This window comes from Carassius carassius, chromosome 40 (assembly GCF_963082965.1).
Source record: "Carassius carassius chromosome 40, fCarCar2.1, whole genome shotgun sequence".
NCBI lineage: Eukaryota > Metazoa > Chordata > Actinopteri > Cypriniformes > Cyprinidae > Carassius > Carassius carassius.
Genome location: NC_081794.1, coordinates 15,654,415 through 15,676,664, shown reverse-complemented (window position 1 = coordinate 15,676,664; position 22,250 = coordinate 15,654,415). Strand labels below are relative to the sequence as shown.

The 22,250-nt window shown below is 36.9% G+C and overlaps 1 protein-coding gene across 1 annotated transcript; it reads left to right on the top strand.

Moving 5' to 3' along the window:
* Positions 1-352: 352 nt before the first annotated feature.
* On the top strand, positions 353-21,478 carry LOC132121875 (ephexin-1-like). Its single transcript, XM_059531613.1, has 16 exons — positions 353-710; positions 2,821-3,312; positions 12,507-13,235; positions 13,874-13,925; positions 14,052-14,113; positions 14,304-14,539; positions 15,137-15,297; positions 15,633-15,785; positions 15,897-16,026; positions 16,692-16,766; positions 17,132-17,224; positions 19,253-19,407; positions 19,620-19,787; positions 20,411-20,496; positions 20,639-20,743; positions 20,828-21,478. Exons 2-16 carry the CDS (start codon positions 2,910-2,912, stop codon positions 20,989-20,991), a joined length of 2,772 nt encoding a protein of 923 aa, XP_059387596.1. The 5' UTR covers positions 353-710; positions 2,821-2,909; the 3' UTR covers positions 20,992-21,478.
* Positions 21,479-22,250: the final 772 nt, after the last annotated feature.

Here is a 22,250-nt window from a genome sequence, read left to right as displayed (position 1 = left end):
AAAAATTATAGCAATTTCAAACGTTTGATTGGTAATGTCATGAATCAAATGCCAGAATCAAGTTTAGAACTGAAAACAGTGTAGACTATATCTAACTGAGGTTTGCTGTAGCCTACTGTCTTTCTCCCAACATTAATGCGATCTTTCAGTCGGTGACGGCTGGGGAAAAAAATTATGTGATCAAAAATGTGCACTGCAAACTAATAAAACCATTATAAACTGTTATGAAATTATGAATCGAATGTAGTTTAGGTGAAATTTAAAAACGATTCATTCAGATTTGGTGAACTGGTTCAACCGATTCACTAAGAAGAACCGGTTAAATCGAACGATTCGTTCTAGAATCGGAGCGGTGTGCACTAATCACACTGTCCCTCTCCAGCTGGTGCTCTTCTTACCCACACAGAGCCAGAGATGCGCCTGGATTTACCGGAGAGGACAAAAAAAGAGGAAAGACGAAAGTAACGTCTGGTCAGATCCGCACGGATATGAAGCTCGCGCTGGGATGCGACGATCTGTTGCTGTCATTTTAAAGACATGTATTAACATGGATGTCTGTCTAACTGCTCGTGCACGGATGTGTTCATGTGCACTGTGAGAGTTACACCACGCCGCTCTAATGTGTTTGTTTTTATGAGGAAGTTTGCTCTGGACACATTTCAGGAATTCCCTTTTCTTTATGGATTATATAGGAGAGTGAGAAACATTTGGTAAGTACTCTGGTGTAATATTACAATTCTGAATTTTAGCAGCCTCGGCTGTGAATGTAGTACTGCGTCTTACTTAGTTGTTTACTATGTCTGTCAGATATACAAATTAATGCTTAATTAATGACAGGTTACATCATGGTAGTTAAATATCCTGTAACCCAATCCTATCAGAAAAGTTTCTGCATTTTTACATTAAACATATTTTTTATTTACTTTTTATATTTATACTGTGATACAGTATACATCCCAACATTCTAGTGATTCTAAGGAATTTGAAAGCAAAACCAAACTTCTCAACGAAAGAAGGATTCCGACCCCAAGGTGTTTGTAGGTTGGAGGTGAAGTGTCTTGTACACTTTTCTGGAAAAAACTGCCAAAGCATTGGATGTCCTGTTGCTTGAAGGGGTGTTTATACCTTATTATCAGTACGATCAAAAAATTACGAAACATTATCGCCCTTTTAAATGGTAAACTTTTCAACCGCCCCGTTTCACCTCATGTGAAAACATTTCTTTCTGGCTTTTTATGTTAAGGATAACAAATTAGTGCACAGCAGCAGTGGAGAACTTGACAGACCTGCTCGAGCCTGAGGTGTGCGAGTCAAGTGAAGTCAGTGACGTCAAAGTTGCTCCCTTCCAGTATTTCCAGAATGGGTTTATTCCAAATAAAGATTCCAAATCAGTTCAATTCAAGGCATTGGTTTTGTTTTTAAATAAGGAGAAACAATAAGCAATAAAATGGTATATATTTACCACTAATCATTGTTGTTTAATCTCATCATGCATTACTAAGACGTGCATGGAATCTGAAAGGTTAAAGTACCCAAATTTAATTCTGTTCTCAACCAGTCTGATTGCAAATTTAGCTCATATTTTATATTTATATCATATATATATATATATATATATATATCTATATATATATATATATATATATATATATATATATGTGTGTGTGTGTGTATATATATGTGTGTGTGTGTATATATATGTGTGTGTGTGTATATATATGTGTGTGTGTGTATATATATATATATATATATGTGTGTGTGTGTATATATATATATATATATATGTGTGTGTGTGTGTGTATATATATATATATATGTGTGTGTGTGTGTGTATATATATATATATATGTGTGTGTGTGTATATATATATGTGTGTGTGTGTGTGTGTATATATATATATATATGTAGACTTCTTCCTTTTATGAGCAAAGTGCAGGTAAACCTGTATGGTGTGAGGTAACTACAGTACAAAGATCACTGATCTGACAATAATTGGTTTATTTACAGAGTTACCAGATATTAATCATCATGACAGATATTTATGTAGTTTTGAGGACTATGACTCCTGTAGATGGCCGAGGTTTCAGTTACAGTACTCTTCATGAGGGATACGAAACTGAAAGTATGGAAACTAGGGCTGGGCAATGTATTGGTACTATATTGGTTATTGGCTGATATTGGAGTTTTTTTTTTCAGTTCTTTTATTGTATCTGTCAATATTAGATATTTAAGTGTGCATGTTACACTGTTAAATGTAAACTTCAATGAATCAAAAAATTAATATATTACTTTTTGTGATGTCTTCAATGACTTATTTTGGTTATAGTGTTCTAATTTAGTTGCACAAAATAACATAAAAATAAACATAAAAATTTGCCCTATTATCTAAATGCATATTTTCGATCTGAATAATTCATATGTGCGTGTTTTATCTTTTCAGTTGTCATAATGTTTAATCAAAATGCAAGAATTCCCCATTAATTGAATTGGCTATAACCCTGTATCTTCAAGTTTACAATCATGTGCCTCCACTGTTTTGTGCAACATGCCTAAAAATTTAAAAATCAATCAACAATAAATACAAAAACCAAGTCACCAGACTGCAATTTTGATTAAATTGTTACACTCTGATGTTCGTCATAAAATGGAATTCTGTTTCATTGTGACATTAATATCGCCTATTTAGCTGTAGCAGACAGAATTGTAATATATCTAATGAATACACTGCAATGGCAGGTGTTGTGGTATTGATCAAATGATGGAAAGAGTCTGTAAGGATGCATCAGTCATGTTTAATGTCCTTACTATTTGTTACTGCAGGTTGAAGATCAAAGTGCCCTCGGTGACCCTTCTGCCTGGCCTCATATTGGCCAGGTTGCTGTGGTTAAAACCTCAAATCCAAGATCAAGATGTCTTCTCAAGAGTCTAAGGATCTGCCTCAGAAAACTGAGGTTAAACAAAGAACCCCGGTTCCTATCAAGCGGTCCAATAATACCTCAGACACCTCATCTGTGGAAGGTGCAGCCTCACAGAACTCTGTGAATGTCAAAAAGATAGTAAACCAATTCAGCCAGCCAGAGGCTAAGATTCCAAGTGGAGATCCAGCAAAGAGCACCAGCATAGAATGGAGACAACAAAGACCCCCTGCAATAAAACCCAGACGCAAACTGCCCAGTTCTTCTCCCATCAGCGATGGCAAGGCACCTCCTCTGCATCCAAAGGCCAGACAAAATCACAGTGGACAGAAAGACGAGGTGGACTGCCAAGAGAGACAAGAAGGAGCTTTGAGTGCTGTTGATGAAAGCCGACCAGGTGTGGTGTATTAACTTTCTTTTCAGGATTTGTTTGACCTACTACCATGGAAATTATCCTCAAGATTTTCCTCCCCACAACATTCAGTCACCACATTTTATATAGCTGTGAAATATAAAGGAATACTTCACCTAAAAATTAAATTAGCTAAAATTTACTCATATTTAGGCCACCCAAGATGTAAATGAGTTTGAGATTTGCAGAAATGTAACATTACATCATTAGCTAACCAGTGGACCATCTGCATTAATGGTTGCCGTCAGAATGAGAGTTCAAACAGCCGATAAAAACATTACAATAATCCAGTACATCAGTTTATGTCATGAGAAGCAAAAAGCTCCGTGTTCTTCAGTGAATTTTAATTTTTTGGAAGAACTATTCCTTTATGCATGCAAGCAGCACAAAATTCAAGCATCCTAAAAGTGATTACATTGGTTGTCATTTAAAAACAGCAAGCACAGCTGACCAAAGTGCTGAACAAAAAAATAGAGCACATGGCAACCCAGAGATTCATACCATAAACTCACAATAAACTAAAAGTCAAAGAAATGATAAAGGTTTTAAGAGATGATTTAAAAACATTTAAAGACTGTGCTGATCTGATAAAGGCTGGAAGGCTGTTCCACAACTTAGGGCCATCAACCGCAAAAGCTCTGTCCCCCCTATGCTTTTACTGTGATCTGGGGACAGAGAAAAGTCTTTGATCACCAGACCTCAGATTTCATGTAGGATTGTATGGATCTGTAAGTTGATCAGATAGATAGCTCTGTGCCAGGTTATTTATAAATGTAAAAACATAGAGAAGAATTTTGAACTCAATTCTAAGATGCACAGGTAACCAATGTAACGTTTAAAAAATTGGAGTAACATGATTAAATTTACATTGTCCTTTGAGGAATTTAGCAGCGGCGTTTTGTACTAATTGGAGATTGCTAAGGTTAAGAGAGTTGCAGTAGTCCAAGCGAGATGTAATCAATGCATGGATAGCAATCTCTAAAGTTTTCACAGAGGGAAAATATTTGATTATGGAGGGAAGGCATAGCTGAAAAAAAACAGGAACTAATAACTGCATTTATTTGTTTAACAAATTTGAGAACCTGATCCCAGAAAACACGTAGGTTCTTAATACAGGAAGAAGTAAAAGAATCAAGGTAGTCCAGGTCGATACTTCTGCTACCTGAATTTTCACTAGGGCCAAAAACTATAGCCTCGGCTTTTGATTCTTTCAGAAATAAAACAAATTGAGAGAACCATGTTTTCACTTCATCTAGGCATGCAAAAAGAGATTCCAGAGCAGCATATATACTTAATATTAAAAGGTAGATAAATTTGGGTATCATCTGCATAGCAGTGAAATGATACACCATGCTTTCTGAAAATAGAGCCCAAAGGAGCTAAATACAAAGAAAAAAGAATGGGTGTGAAAATAGAACCCTGCAGCACTCCACAGGAAAGTTTAGCAGGCAATGAATAAAAATGACCTTATTTGACAGAGAAATTTTTATTTGTTAAATATGATTTGAACTAGCTAAGAACAGTTCCCTGGATGCCCACAAAATATTCTAGTCGAGATTAAAACATTTTATGATCAACTGTATCAAAAGCCAAGGTTAAGTCTAACAGAATTAGGATAACAGAGTCACCAGAGTCAGTCACTAATGAAGTATCATTAAGGACCTGTAAAAAAGCAGACTCCGTGCTATGCGGAGGCTTAAAACTAGACTGGAAAATTTCAAAAATATGGTTTGCACCAAGAAAAGACTGTAGCTGAATAAACACCGTTTTCTCCAGAGCTTTAGTAATAAACAATCTGTTTCTTTGAGGCTAGCAGGTATAGTCCCTGAAATGTAACATTTATTCAGAAAAGACACCTAGGTAACCTAGGTCAAAACATTTTTTTTAAATACGTGGAGGGATAACATCAAGAGAGAAGAAAGAAGGTTTTAAATGGTCGATAATTTCTTTGAGAGACTGGAGAGAAACTGGATCAAAAGCACTCCATATGGCTGAAGAGCAGCAAAATTCAGGTGAAACATTAGCAAGTGGTTGCAACTGAGATCTCAGAGTAATCTTATCACAGAAAAACCTTGAGAAATCTTCACATAATGACACTGAGGGATTTGAAATCACATTTACAGAAGGATTTAAAACTTAAAAAAAACTTTAAGACAGAAAATAAGGCTTTAGACCTATGATGATTCTTTGCAATTAAATTAGAAAAATACTAAAAGTAGCAAAACATTCTTTAAGCATTTCAAATGAAATTTGCAATTTGTCCTTTTCCAATTTTCATTCAGCTCTTCTACAAGCTTGGCTCAGAGCAGATGTTATCATTGAGCCATGGTTTTAAGGTTGCCAGATTTAAGGTTTTGACTTCTTAGGTTTAAGTGGAGCAGTGGTTTCAAAACCTCTGAGCAGGCAGAATTTAACAGGCTAAGATGCTGATCAGCATCCAAGTCAGGTAAAGATGACTCCAAGGACAGAGACAAGCACACCTTGTCAAAGGTGTTTGTGAAGTCATCAAAAGCGGGAAGAAAAGGAACGAGTCATTTGTACAGTAGGAGTAATGCTTGAACTGAGTAAAAGGCATTGAAAATAATACAGGCATAAAATAATAATACATGTTGTGTCAGCAGGGAGTGTTGCTTTTCTTGACGGAGTTGTTAATCTAAGTTGCCGTTCTCCTGAGAGCTTGACAACATTAGGGCAGCCAGAAATGTCCTCTATGCCAGGTGGATTATTAGTGGCTAGTGGACTGTACACTTTGCCTGCTAAACGCTCTTTTACTTTACCTGTAGTGGTGAGAAATGACACCCAGACTGACATAGCTGTTCCACCAAAAGCTGTGATCGCGAAATGTATACTGTTCATCACATAATGGAGATGCAGGCAAAACATGATGCTCCTCATATTCAATTGAACTCTGGCAGCTCACCGATAAAATTTGATTTTGGTGATTCCCCTTTACCAGCAGAGTGGAGGACCCAAATATCAGCTTTACTGAACACAATGCCTGAGGTTTTTGCATTTCACGACATGGACTATGGTCATACCGATAAAGTGAGACATCACATCAAACTCAGTGATGAAACTCCTTTTAAACATCGAGCCAGGCCCATTCATCCACAGGATGTCGACGCTGTCTGCAAGCACCTGCTGGGCTGCTGGAATTATTAGAGAATCTGAGTTTCCCTTTGCCTCCCCTATTGTGGTGGTGAGGAAGAAGGATAATTCAGTACGCCTTTGTATCGACTTCAGAAAACTCAACTCCCAGACTATAAAGGACGCCTATGCGCTTCCCAACTTGGAAGAGGTGTTTTCCGTTTTAACCCGTTCAAAGTGGTTCTCCGTTCTGCATTTGAAGTCTGGGTACTACCAAATTGAGATGGAGGAAGCGGATAAACATAAGACCGCCTTCGTGTGCCCGCAAGGATTCTGGGAGTTTAATAGAATGCCGTAAGGGATTACAAATGCTCCCAGTACCTTTCAACGGCTCATGGAGCGCTGCATGGGTGATCTCAATCGAAAGGAGGTACTAGTTTTCATAGACGACCTAATCATTTTTTCAGAATCCCTTGAAGAGCACGAACATCGGCTAGTGCAGGTCCTCACTCGTCTGAAGGAATATGGCTTGAAACTCTCGCCTGAAAAATGAAAATTTTTTCAAACTTCAGTGCGATATTTGGGACATATTGTTTCTCAACATGGTGTAGAGACAGACCCAGTGAAAATTGAGGCCATTAAAACCTGGCCAAGGCCACAAACTCTCAAGGAACTAAAATCATTCTTGGGATTTGCTGGGTATTATAGGAGGTTCGTTCAAGACTTTTCTAAAATAGTCAAGCCTCTCAGCAACCTCACAGCTGGATACCCTCCAATCCGAAAAGGAAGAAAGTGTAAAGACACAAATCGTCATTACTATGATCCAAAGGAAAAGCTGGGAGGCAGGTGGGATGCTTCTTGTCAGCAGGCGTTTGAGACAATTGTGGAGAAATTAACAACTGCTCCAGTACTAGTATATGCTGCCCCTAGATTGCCATATGTATTGCATACTGATGCAAGCACCATAGGCTTAGGTGCCGCTTTATATTAAGAACAAGAAGGTCATTTGAGGGTCATTGCTTATGCAAGTCGAGCACTAACTAAGAGTGAATCCAGATATCCTGCTCATAAACTTGAGTTTTAGGCCCTCAAGTGGGCGGTTACCTCAAAGTTCAGCGACTATTTGTACGAGTTTACTGTTGTAACCGACAGTAACCCCTTAACTTATATCCTGACTTCGGCCAAATTGGACTCTACCAGTTATAGATGGCTGTCTGGGTTATCAACATATAATTTCAAAATCCACTACAGAGCAGGAGCCCAAAACCAGGATGCCGATGGGTTGTCCAGACGTCCGAATGGACAGCTGTTGAATGATCTGGAATCTCAAAAAGAACAGGAGAGAATTAAACAATTCACTCTCAATCATCTATCTGAAATCGACAAAGATCTGCCTCTGATTCTGCCAGATGCAATGAAGGCGGTGTGTGAGAAACATCAGGTTAGCCAGGCATGGGATGAGCATCACCCTGTCTTGATGACATTAGTGGAGTCCTTAAAGATGGATGCTGGTGCATTGCCTCAGGAATTTCAAGAAGAATATGAAAATGGCTTACCTGTAATCCCTCACCTCTCTGAAGAAGCTTTAGCAGCCCAGCAACGAGCAGATCCAGAGTTGAAAGTGGTCCTTGAGTACCTAGAGTGTGGTGAAAAACCCCTTGGTAGGAAGCTCCAGTCACCTAATATGGCAATGTGGATGAGAGAGTGGAATAAGTTTAGGGCTGGAGCGAACTCTTGACCTCCTTCGCTACAGGTTCTTTGGGCCTAAAATGGCTGATGCTGTGGAGAGAAAAATCAAAACCTGTGAGCGTTGTATACGGAGAAAATCTCCACCACAGAGAGCAGCTCCTTTAGTGAACATACAGACCAGCAGGCCCATGGAGCTGGTCTGTATGGATTTCTTGTTGGTAGAGCCAGACAGTAGCAACGCAAAGGATATATTGGTCATTACAGACCATTTTACAAAGTATGCCATTGCGATACCTACGAAAGATCAGAAGGCTCGGACCGTGGCCAGATGTATCTGGGATCATTTCTTACTGCACTATGGCTTTCCTCAAAAATTACCTAGTGATCAGGGCCCAGATTTTGAGTCCAGAACCATTTAGGAGCTGTGCAAAGTCGCAGGTATCCGTAAGGTGAGGACGACTCCCTATCATCCGAGGGGAAACCCAGTGGAGCGGTTTAACAGGACCTTGCTGCAAATGTTGGGGACCCTGGAGAATGACAAGAAGGCCCACTGGAAGGAATTTGTTAAACCGCTTGTGCATGCATACAACTGCACAAAAAACAATGTTACGGGGTACTCACCTTACGAAATGATGTTCGGACGCCAGCCTCGATTGCCCGTGGATCTTGCTTTTGGACTTCCCGTCAATGACTCCTTCCAATCTCATTCACAGTATGTCAAATCTCTGAAGGATCGGTTGGAGGAGAGTTACCAGCTCGCAACTCGCAATGCCATGAAGGTAGCGGAGAGAAACAAAAGGAGATTTGATCGGAATGTAGTTGTCTCCGCTATGGATGTAGGTGATCGAGTCCTAGTAAGGAATGTACGGCCAAGAGGGAAACACAAAATGGCGGATAAATGGGAACCTGATGTTTATGTTGTGTTGACGAAAAGCAGTGGTATTCCTGTGTATACAGTTCGCCCAGAAGGAAAGGAAAGTCCAGTGCGTACTATGCAACGTGATTTACTTCTTCCCTGCGGGTTCTTGCCTAGCACTGCAGCTGAAGAATCTGTCCAGCGAAAAGGATATCGTAGGCCTAGGACAAGAGCCCAGTTCAGATGTAAGGACATTCACGAAACAGAGACTGTGTATAGTCATTCTGAATCTGAGAGTGAATCAGTTTACCTTGATATACCTGAAGAGTCCTTGGAGTTCACTACTAGAGTTGTTTCTGAAGCAAGACCAATTGATCACTCAGAGAGTTTATTGGTTACAAGGAACGTAACTCATGTAGTGTCAGAGAGCTCACCATCTGTCATCCTGGATCCATTAAGAGATGATTCACCTGTTGATCAAAATTTAATCAGTGATGGAGTAGAGAGAAACTCACCTGTGATGGATCACGTAGAACCGTGCACCTCTGGGGTTCAACCTGAAAGTGATAGTGAAGACAGATTTGTGAAAGTAACTTCAGAAAAAGAATGTAATGAGTCAAGTGAGCTACCTGAATCATTTGAAGTGGTGAATGAAATTGAACCTGCTGCACATGTAGAGAACACACTGATTTTGATTTGCCCACATCCAGACAATTCATAGACATTCCAACTGTGGAAAATGATTCAGAAGCCATGGGTCCAAAACGTTCAAAAAGACAGAGTAGACCACCAAACAAACGGCAGTATGCACAGCTGGGAAATCCATTGATTTCATTTATTCAGTCTTTATTGCATGGATTGAGCTCTGCACTTTCTGAGTCAATGGGGGAATGAGATTACAATAAATACTGCAATTCTGGATCCAATGCAGCTTCACTTGTCTGACTTAGCCACTCCCAAGCACAGGGACGTGCTTTGATTCAGGAAGGGAAAGTGTAACCAAAGGTTACCAGTGGAGTAACAGAAAAAATATTGTTATTAATATAACAATATAATAATGGGAGCGTTATTAAAAAGTAATCAAAATTAGTAATTTCATAAAAGAAAAATATTACTACTTTCATACAAACGTATATTTTCATTTGGGTTATACTATGACCAATGGTGATGAGTTTTGAACTTGAGACGAGCCAATATGAACGCAGATTCTGTCGCCGCAGAAGAATTGACCTTTTTCATTACCAACAGATAAAGGACAATTATTATTTTTTTTTTATTTTATTTTTTTTCTCAAAACTTTTCAAAGCACTCTTTCACAAGGACTGCAATTCTGATTGGATTTCATCGTAAAAAAAAAAGGAACATTTGTTGTGCAATTGGGTTGTATGTTGTTTATTTAGGATTTACCTTGTTGAAACCCAAAGGAAAAAAAATTGAGACCTAAAGTGTTGAGATCTTACATTCTGGTTGGAAAGGAAATACATATCTACATTTTATTTCATTTGATTGTATTTATCATCAACCAATGTAATTCACCTGTTGTCATTGACCTGAAAATACACTGTGTGTTCAAACGAGTATTCACTGTTGTTGTGGCATCTTTCTCAGCAGCGAATCTGTTTCTTCTGAAACGCTGGTCCATAGATTTCATTAGGTTAATAGCCAGAGAGTAAGTGCTACATATGTCCATGAGTATGTGTTGGATCTTTCACCCATTGAATCTTCTTTGTGTTTGATTGCTTTGAGTAATAGATTCTGACATGCAAACTAGAAAGAAATGAAGACAAGGATAAAGATAAAGAACTACTAAGTACTATTTACAACATTAAATTAAGGACATCATATTTTAATGATCATCATCTGAGTAAATTCTGCTGCTCTCTGTTAGCGTTGCTAGTAATCTTGGAGAGATGGCATGTACAGTAAATTGCTAGTTTGGTTTTTTAACAATATAATTTCGAAAGTAACTTTGAATGCGAACTTGTGTGACACACTTCTAAATTGCGAGCTGTTTGTGTTCCTAAAACTCACGCCAGTTTCCTTTTTTGTCATTTTTAAATTAAATTGATCAACTCTCTTGTACTTGGATGTTTTAGATTATATTTATTTATGATTCGATTCAGGCGTAACTCATCGGCGGTCATTTAGATGTTGGTCAGTCTGTAGGATTACACAGTTTGTGTCGTCGGCTGAGCACATGGACAGATGGGTGTGTGTGTGGGTGGGGGACTAATTATATTAAAACTACACTACCATTCAAAAGTTTGGGGGATTATGCTCATCAAGACTGCACTTATTTGATCAAAAATACTGTACAAACAGTACTGATGAATAAAAAGCTTGAAAGAAAGACGTTATTAAATATAAATCTAAAAAATGCTTGATACTTTGAATATTGAATATTAAGTTTTGTTAGTAATTCAGTTGTAGTTGTCTGCCTAAAGACTAGAGCCTTTTATTTAGATTATGCCTTACCATAAAGGCTCTTCCAAAGTTGAACAGAAGCTTGACCTTTTTGCTTTTTTCTTGCTTAACATTCCAATATATTGTTCATAAAACTCTTATATACATTTAGTTAGTTTGACTGTTTAGGAGGCTTGGAAGTAACATGCAAGGACATTCAGTCATGGTACTGTTAAGGGTTGTAGATCAGGCTTTGCTGCAGCTTGTTTACCACGTTTATGTAAGGTTCAAAGATGGATAAGAGTGTCAAAGAAAAAAAAAACTTTAAAATGTAGTCAGGTCTTTAGAAATGTACTCTTTGTATTCCTGTTCATTCCATATGGTTTTGAAAACATTACTGCTATTTACAAAAAAGTTTAAATTAAATGATGATTTTGTGTGACGTTTTTCAAAGATGTAATTTTTTTTTCCCCAAAGCATGAATTTTTAAAACAAGACACCACAGGTGGATGTAGTATAGATGGATAGAAACAGATTCTTTCCAGTTAATTAATCACTGTGTATAACATTTTTCTAAATGGTTTTGTTCAAATATGCAAATGCTGCATTATTATTAGAAACACACTGATTTGCACACATTTCCAGAGCAGAAATATGAACATTGGATAAATATAGATTAATTATTATTATTTTTTTTTTTTTGCTGAAATAGAGTGAAAGGTTTTTACCTCTCCATAATTTAGAAAATACTGTCACCATTGTTTTTTGTTTTTTAGGAATGAAATATTATATAATTTAGGTGAATGTTACACAAACAAACCACTGTGTAAAAACCTTCAATTTATGGGAAAAAAGATGAAAGAATCTTCCTATCTCAGTGGATGAGAAAAAAAAAACTATTCATTTTGAGACCTTTAAAGCTTTTAAAATATGTATTGTAATTGGCGTTTACAGACATAACTATATAAAGTTTAATAATAAATAAACACATAAATGTGTATTTTGGATGTTTTCTTTCGACTAGTCTGAAAGAAGACATGTTATGAATTGCATTTTTTTTAAGTAAATAAATGAAATAGCATCACATTATTTACTCATCTTAAAGTTCCCTTAAACCGTGACCGTAATCCATGTCATCTTCTAGATCTTGATGGAAAAGAATGCGACAAACTGCGAGCAGAGCGGGATTCCAGCCCTCTTCCAGAGCCTCTCTGTGAGAAGAACTGCGGCTGTATGTGTCACCTGCAGAGACCTGGCATGAAGCTCGTATGGGTGCCAATTAGTGAGCAAGATGATGACGAGGGTGAGGAGGATGAGATCGAGTACAGTGACACGGAGGATCAAAACGAAAGAGGAGAGGGAGTGAATGAAGAGAAGTCAAATAAGAAGCCGGAGTCTCTGAGTGAGTTATTACCTAAAGACGAGATCAAAAAGGAGGAACCGCAAATTAAAAAAGACAAGTTTCAGGTGACTCGAATCCTGTTAGAGCAGCAGCTGAGGAGGAGATCGGACCCTGGACCTCCAACGTTGATTGCCTCTGCTGTCTCATTTCCCCAGACTCCTCTAAACGTCCCCAAAGAACAGCCTGTGGAGGATTCAGATGAGTCCATCTACGATGTTATCCTGGATGTGGTCGCTCCACCCAGACCTCAAAAGAGGCCGGACACTGTTAGTAAGGTCACCCCTCCGACAATTCCTCCCAGAATGCCTTTAGATTACAGGGGTCCTCACATTATTCTGCCTCAGCCTCTGGCACATCCTTCCTCCCCTCTGCTTCCCCCTAAAAAAGGCAGTCCACCTGCCAGTCCCCAACTGCAAAGAACCACACCAGCCAAGATCTACGTGAACAGCAATCATTCTCTCAATTCTATAGGTACATAATAGCTTTTTAAGTTGATGTGAAATCTTTTAATGTTCTTAATGTTCCAAACAGTGAATACATTTTCAGTGATTTTATTTACTAAAGGACTTTTTTTATTTCAGTTAATCGCCATTGATCGAATCATTAACTAATAGATACAACTTTTGAGTGACAGTTAAAACTTTTTATTTTAATAACGTATTATTTAAATGATAAAATAACATCAACTTAATCAAGGTAATCTAAAGCTTAATAAATCATTAAATTAATCAAAAGTTTATTAAATGCTTTAAAAGTGTTTTTCATTACTAGTTCATGTTAACTACTGTAGTAGTTTATTATCATTTAACTTTATTTCCACTGGCAAAAAATATTTTTAATCATTTTAGTTTTAGTTAACAATAGCAAAACTTCCAAACAGGCATGACTTGCTTTCTTTTTCAGAAAAAATTATTATGCACACTTTAAGCAATCCAGTCAATCCTGATCCTTTTTTTTTTGAGTGTACTGTTTCACTCAGAAATGCTTCATATAACAGAAGTAAAGCATGTTTGCAGCATTTCTTTCAATTAATTGTCTCAAACTGACATTTGTTGATTATCTCTGTGTGTTTGTTTAATTGTTGGTTTCTCCTTTCATGACATCATCAGATGAGAATGACATTGCAGGGGCCGAAGGAGAAAAATCCACTGAGAAGTATATGTATTTTAGTTTTTTATATTTCTTTATATCTCTCAAACAGTTTCTGCTCTCTTATGCTTATTGTTAGTCACACAGATGTCACATTTGACTTTACTATGTGTAACTCAATCTCTGTCGCATCTCTAGACCTCCAGGAACCATTCCACCTCATCAACAATCTTATGACTTAGAAGCTGGGTCGTCTGAGGGTATACATTTTTTTTCTCATTGAATAAATTGCTGGTTCTAAATGGAAAATTATTAGACAGACATGATGCAAGTTAAGAAAGAAACACTATAAAGAAATTCTGATGAATTATATATTTACGCTAGTAAAAATTCTCAATAAATAGATTATAGGGGGTTTGATTTGAATGGCATATTTTCTGACCCTTGCAGAGCTGTATCAGATTTACACAGAAACATATATACACAAGGAGATCAGGAGGACAGTATGTCGCAACATCAGTAAAACCAGCATGGACTTTACATCCAGCCCAGAGAGAGAAGACATGCATCCCAGATCCAGTAGTGTTCCAAATCTCAAGCAGAGCAATTTATGGCGGGACCAGCCAGCAGTACGAAACAGCGGGGTCCTGCAGACCCTAAGTCCAAAGGAGTGCAAGTACCAAGAGGTGAGCAGAAATCCTCACTTTTGGGGTAAAAGTTAATAACGGTGAATGTGGGGGGAAAAAATTAAGCTGTTACTACCAATATAAAGATTCTACATTTTGAGAAATTGAAAAGTAAATTGAATTTGAATAATATTTTTGTAGCACAGTTTGTTTATATTTATATAGCACAGTAACGTGTATTCATGGTGTGTTCACTTCTCACTGCTGTGTATGCTCTTGGATGGGTTAAATGCAGAGCACCTATTCTGAGTATGGAGCACCATACTTGGCAAATGTCACGACTTTCACTTTCAGTTATCCAAAGTGCTTCACATTCACAAGCTAAGAAACACAAGAAGATCACAAAAATATACAAACCCACATCACGTAATCACTTGTAAAAATTAAACTATTTTAAAAAAGCTCCCCATTTGTATTTAAAAGATATTGTTTTAACATGGCTGTAAACGCATAAGTGCTCGAACATCAACTCCATAATAAAGGGAATTACAATAATCCATTCCAGAAAATAAAATGTTAGTAATTTCTTTCTCAAAATCTGAACTGGATAGAAATAGTTTAGTCTTATATTTATATGTTTCATGTCTTTGTGTGCAGAGCATGTTCGAGGTGATTAAATCAGAAATGTCATACCAGCGCTCTCTGCATGTCCTAACAGAGCATTTTATGGAGTCAAGTGACTTGAATGACACTCTTCTTAACATGGACAAAAAAACCCTGTTCTCAAACATTCTGCGCATCCAAGAGGTCAGCAAGAGGTGAGTGCCTGTGTGTGTAAAATGAAGACAATGTACAGTTTATATTTTCCAAAAAAAAATAGTTTTGTTTATACATGAACCCCATAGTCTACATTTGCGGCATTGTTATTGTACAGCAACAAATGATTTTCCATGTGTAACCCATCGGAATTTGCTGAGATGGCAGCGTCTGATGTTTTATTAATAGAAAAAAATATTAAACATGAAATCTCAGGACAAAAACGTCCTCTGCAAATAATAGTCTAATGCTTGGATAATGCAGTGTAGCCTGTAAAACAAGTCACAGCAGTCACAAAAATTCCTTTACAAATACCACTGTCTGTTTATGTTGACAGGTTTCTAAAGGACCTGGAGGAGCGTCTAGATAAGAGCGTTATCATTTCTGACATCTGTGACATCATCCACTATCATGCCCAACATAATTTCCCTGCGTATATAGACTATGTTCGAAACCAGGTTTATCAAGCAAAGACATATAGTAATCTAATGTGAGAAACACATACACCTACACACACAAGCAAGATCTCCAGCTGTTTTGTCTAATTTTCTTATCATGCATTTTTTTTCTCATTTGTTCTTTTGCCTTATATCTGTCCCAGGCAATCTAACACTCAGTTTGCGGCTGTAATCACCCGACTCCAGGAGTCGCCCATTTGTCAGCGACTGCCCTTTATGTCCTTCCAGTTGCTGCCCTTTCAGCGAATCACACGCATAAAAATGCTCATTGAGGTGAGTGCATAATTCACATAATCCACTATGGGATTTTTTTTAAAGGTGCCATAGAATGCAAAAATTACTTTTATAAAGTGTTTGAACACAATTGTGTGGCAGTGTGTAATAAACAACCAGCCTATAACAGTAAAAATCTACCCACTCATTTTTTTAATAATCCCTATAAATCATAAACAGTCTCTCCAAATGAACGGTTCCAGATTTCTCCCTATTATGACGTCATACTCGAGAAAGTCCCGCTCATTTGTGCCAATCTCTGACCTATTAGTATGAAGCTTCAAGAATACATTTTCCGTGTGGTGTGGCTGTAAGCCATCACAGGAATTAAATTACATTTGAAAATATATTCAAATAGAAAAAAAGTTATTTTCAATTGGAATAATATTTAACAATTTTACTATTTTATCAAATAAATACAGCCTTGATGAGCATTAGAAACTTCATTGAAAAACAAAAAATCGTAATGTACCCAAAATTGAAAATGGTAGTACATATGTATTTGTTGGAACCAATTTCAAAGTTTTTTTTGTTTTGCTTTTGTTTAAACATATTACACTTCATCCGCAGAGTTGTCTTAAAGTGATCCAGATAATATGAAGATAATCCTTAATAAAAAATTAAGTTTTTTAAATTTAAATTTGTTTGTTTTTTTTCTTCATCAGAGCATCCTTAAGAGAACGGCTGTTGGGACCGAGAAGGAGCAAACCGCATCTAAAGCTCTGGACTCTGTGTCCAAGGTAAACACCTCAATGTCACAGTAAATGCACCCTGTTTTTTCATCTCATTATAAAGCCACTCCTCACCCACAGTTCCTTGATCAAACTAGATCTCATTGTTCCCAGAATAACCTGTTAGAGTGGAAGATAAAAGGAAAAGAGAGCAAGAATAAGGGGAAAGAGGGGAGGGAGTGGAAAACCAGGTTAAATGCAGGTTGGGTCACTAGAGGTTTTAAAGCATTAGGCTAGTAAAAGAAGTTTATTAGTTTTAATATGTTTGTCATGCATTCAGATTCAATTAAGTTTTGGTGTGTGTACGTAATGTTTATGGCTATTGGTGTTGTCACATGATCTTAAATTACTTGTCCTCACGCATGTCCTCACAGATCATTGAAGAATGTAATACTCAGGTTGGAAAAATGAAGCACGTGGAGGAGCTGATTCATATTAATGGTATGCTGGAGTTTGACAAACTAAAGGTAAGCAAATATACTTTTGTAGTAAAGTACCCCTACTATGGGTAATGAAATGTTCATATTTCGGTTTTGGGAGTTGCCAACAACAGGTTGATACGCATGCAAGGTCAAAAAACACTTTCATTGTCTTATCATTTTAATTATAATTACAGTAATACCTTACTTCCTCAACGACTCCCAGGTGATTCGATCAATGATTTATTTTTTCAAACCCTGCCTTTGCATGATGCTAATCTGTGGTGATTGGTCCGCATCATGCCTGTAATGCCTGATGCCTGTTTCACACATACTCTATCTGCAGTGCGTATGCGGCACAGAAGCAGCACGGACTCATTGTGCTTTCACACAGGACATGTTTGCAGTCCGCTACTCATCCACGGCTGCTTACATGTGTCTACACTGGACGCGGCAAAATACTATAGTGATGCTGTCTACACTGTATCTGGCGTAGCGAGACAAATCCCTGACGAAAAACTGCTGCTGTGTTCTATTTATGATGTATTGACAGAAATTTCAAATGATTTCCTACAGTCGCTTTGTCACGTCCAGTGTAGACAGACTTTAGCTGTTGCTGCACGGTGCGACAACTGTTGGGTCTGGTGTTGACAAAATGTTATGCCACAAACAATACTTATTCATTGTTTTGATTTCAAATCCAAAAGTTGTTATTGAAAAAGCTTTTTCAGGATTGTGATCCTCTTTTATCAAAGTACACAGTAACAACTTTCATAGACATAAATATAAACAACGTATTATTCATGCATTTGACTTCTAGGTTTGTATAATAAGTTGCTCAAGCAAGTTGCAAACACAACATATAGCCTACATTTCTTGTTAAAAGTCGTTTATCACATTTTAAATTAAAACTCACCACTGACAGAAACAGTCTGCGTTTTTTGCATTTAAATCTTTATTACAAGCAATCCCGCGGGTCTTAAAGAACTTTTTTTTCTACCACAACAAGTGCATCTATTATGTTGCCTTGTTTATCTAAAAGTGCACTTTTCCTTATTTAAAATCTAGCCAAAAAAACCAAGTGTTTATCAATATTATCAATAAATAATATAAATTAATTTTGAAATTACAAAATTCCTGTGTCAATCAATGTTAATTTTGTGCTGTCACTTTATGTGCTGTCATTTTAATCCAGCGGGTGCACCACAACAAAAATAGATCTTGCGTAAACACTCACTGCACGCAGAACACACTGATGGACCGCAACCTGCAGTGCAAACGCTCTCATCCGTTAACATGGGTGCCCCAAAAAACGTAACGCATACGCACTGCAGAAGGAGTATGTGTGAAACAGACGTGATGAAGTGTTTGTGAGCGCAGTGCTGCTTTGTGTACAGCGTTACCGGGGAAACCACTATTTTTACTGCTCCAACAGTGGCACCTACTGGCAAAAAACTAATTAGCATTTTTATTCACTCCAACACGAAAATACCAACAATTGGGCAGGCAATATGCTAATTCTTCATGTTGACGTCAATGATTCAAAATCGACTCTCTTTTGAGAGACAATAACTTTATACAAGGTACACTTTCAAATTAAAAACTTTGCACGATGTTTTAATTCACTTAGAGCTGTTTTATACACTACATAAAAGGTTTAAAAAATCCTTTAATGTTTATTTAGTCCTGTTCCTTAAACCTGTCTTCGTAGAGCAATTGTTATTATACAGATGTTTACAGTATAATTAAAAATTATTAGTCCACCAGTGAAAAATCAGTTTTTTTTTTACAATGAACAAAATTACAATGTGAATGTCACATGATCACTTGCACAAATGCGATTTACTTTTGATTAGTTACTGAAAAATAGTATAAAATCTCAGGGTGCGTCTCAATCAGCTCCCTAGCTTCTTTTTGATTCTACCAAAATGTTTTTTTTTTGTGCTTTATTGAAAGAAAAACAGGAGTATTTACAATTTTATATATAATTTATATTTAAATAATATTTATAATAATTATTTGAATTGATCTGTTTATTTGTTTAAATGTTGTCTCATCATTGAATCATTTATTTAGGCGGTGCCAATTATCTCTCAAACACGTTATTTGGAGAAAAAAGGAGAACTGCAGGAAGTAAACAGTGGAGGATCATTCTTGAACCACCGCCCCAAATTCACCCCCATCTACCTCTTTCTCTTCAATGACCTACTTGTTATTGCCAGCAAGAAAAGGTACAGTAGAAAGCTGAAAAACCTGTTTGTGTTATGACTTCACTCCGTTTTATGAGAGTTACGAAACACTGCGTTATATTTACATGCCATTTATATGCATTCATTTTTTAATTATCTTTTATAAAAAAGTAATACCACTGTTTGCATTTGCTGTTTATTTAATCCTGTTGTTTCTGAATCAGACTTCACTAATTTATTTCCCTGTGCTACAGTTCTGAGCGGTATGTAGTTCACGATCATGCCCATCGCTCCCTGGTCCAGGTGGAGCCTTGTAGGGAGGACACATCTGTCCAGCCCGTCCTGGAGCACTGCTTCTCTCTGACTCTGCTGGAGAATCACCAGGGACGCCAGATGAAGAGAGTTCTCAAAGCTCCTACACAGTGCGTAGAGTTAGAAATATAATCATATATTCTGATTTCGTTTTCTTTCTTTTTTTTTTTTTTTCTGTTAGTAATTCAGATATACATGTCTTGTTTATGTACACTACCGTTTAAACATTTGGGGTTGGTAAGATTTTTTTAATATTTATGAAAATCTTTAACAAGGCTACATTTGATTTTATCAAAAATGGAATAGCTTAAAAATTTGTGATAGCAAAAATTTGTCAAATGATCCTTCAGAAATAATTCCTGTATGCTAATTTGCTGCTCGGAAAACATTTGTTATTATCAATGTTAAATGATATGATACAAAAAAAACATGATAAATTATTTCAGGATTATTATATATATATTTTATTTTCCATAGAAATCATTTGTAACATTAAAGAAATTTGTAATAAAAATTCAAGCCCCCCAAACATTTAGTGCATGCCTAATTATCGCAATAAAAGGAATACAAATGCGCACTTTTTTTTTTATCAACAATGTATGAGGAGGCATCCACTATATATATATATATATATATATATATATATATATATATATATTTTTACAAATAATACATTTCCACAGTTGTTCCACAGGATGTATGGTGCTCACTTTTCTTCTGTCTCTCCGATCAGATCTGACCTGCACAGGTGGTTGGCAGCATTCCCGAACCCCAATGACGCCAACAATGATCAAGAAGAAGTCATATATGAAGACTGGGGTAAGTGTGGGTGCTTATTTCTCTAAGCCTCTCAGATTTCTGACTCATTTGGGACATGTTAGTGCTTGCCCTTGATTTTGATCACATTAACCTTTCTCTACAGATTACTTTCTTTCTAATCATGTTTGACTTTGTGTGACAGATTGCCCTCAGGTGCAGTGTGTGGAGCAATATGTGGCTAACCAAGCAGATGAATTAAATCTGGAGCCCACAGAGATCATCAATATTGTGCGCAAAACCAACGAAGGCGTGTCTATACCTTCTATTTACTGGAAGCACATCTGCATGTTGAAATGTATTCCAACAGTGTTTTTGTTCTCTCCTTCTTTAGGATGGTATGAGGGAATCCGTCTGTCTGATGGACAGAAAGGCTGGTTTCCTGTAGCAAACGTACTGGAAATCACCAACGAGCACGTCCGGCGACGCAACCTCCGAGAGCGATACCGTGTGATCAAGGCTGCCAGCATTGTCGCTAAAACTCGAAGTATGACATAGACTAAATCAACTGCATCCTGGCAGATCGAGAATCCCTAAAATGGGAATAATCTTTTAAACTCTAGATGTGTGATACAGACTCGATATGTACGGGAAGTGTTTTGATGATTCTCAAACATCCGTTTCAAGATTGGAGATATAATTCTGTTGGAATTTCGAACAAAGTACATGGGAAAGTCAGTGTTGTATGGCTTGCTTTGTACACACTAAAGCCGCTTTGGTGCTTGTTTAGTAAATCTCATTTAAGTGTGTCCATTTTATTCAAATGTTCAGTTGTTTTGGATCCTAATATGGAATGTACATTGTTTCAGAAACGCGTTTGTGTGTGTACAGTTATGTGTGAGTCTGTGCGTGCTTATAATGTTTAGCACTTCTTTCAAGAACGTCAAATTACTGAAATTCCAGTTGAGCAATGCGGAAGAGTTAAATGGTGCAGTCATGTACTGTATGTCACATGATAACACATAACATGAACTGACTAGTAGGTTTGTACAAAATATCACATGCACTGATCAAGATGTGTGGCACAACCTGCATGACTAGTCTTCAGTTTTTAATGGAGGCACTGAATGTGTACAAATTAGCTTGTATTTACTATTAACAAAATGCTTTATCCTTTTGTGTTTTTATACAGTTTGACTGATAAATAGATTCTTACTCATCATGTACTTCTAAACCTGTATAACTTTGTCTTTTGTAGAAAAAAGCAAAATGTTTATACTGCTCTTTTCTATTTAGATTGACATGAAAGGAACTATGTTATGACAGATTTTCATCTCGGAGTTAAAAACCCAGTGTCATTTTTGATGTCTTGATCTGCTCCAGATATTAAACACTGTTGTGTTTCATGCTTATAATATGCTGACTCACACCTCATGCTTTGTGAGACTGTTTGAATGCGTGGGTATGGGAGTTGGTGTAAATGTACATTAAACTCTGCATTTTTGATGTCAAAACATATGATATAGAGAGTAATGTTATTCCCTTTCTAATAAGGATGTGTCTTGTGAATTTTTTTTTATTGACCCTTTTATAAAGTTTGCATTTATTTGTATGATCCATTGTTTTATAGCCCATATCGTATGATATAGTGCGTATATGGCGCTCACACTCCAAATAGGAAAACAACTTGTGAGGGATTTATATTCATGTATCTTGTAATGTACATCAGTGAGATTCAAACTACTTTCATAAAATAAATATAAGTTAAGTATTAATACATAATATGTCTTAGTAAGACTATATTTAATGCTTAGATT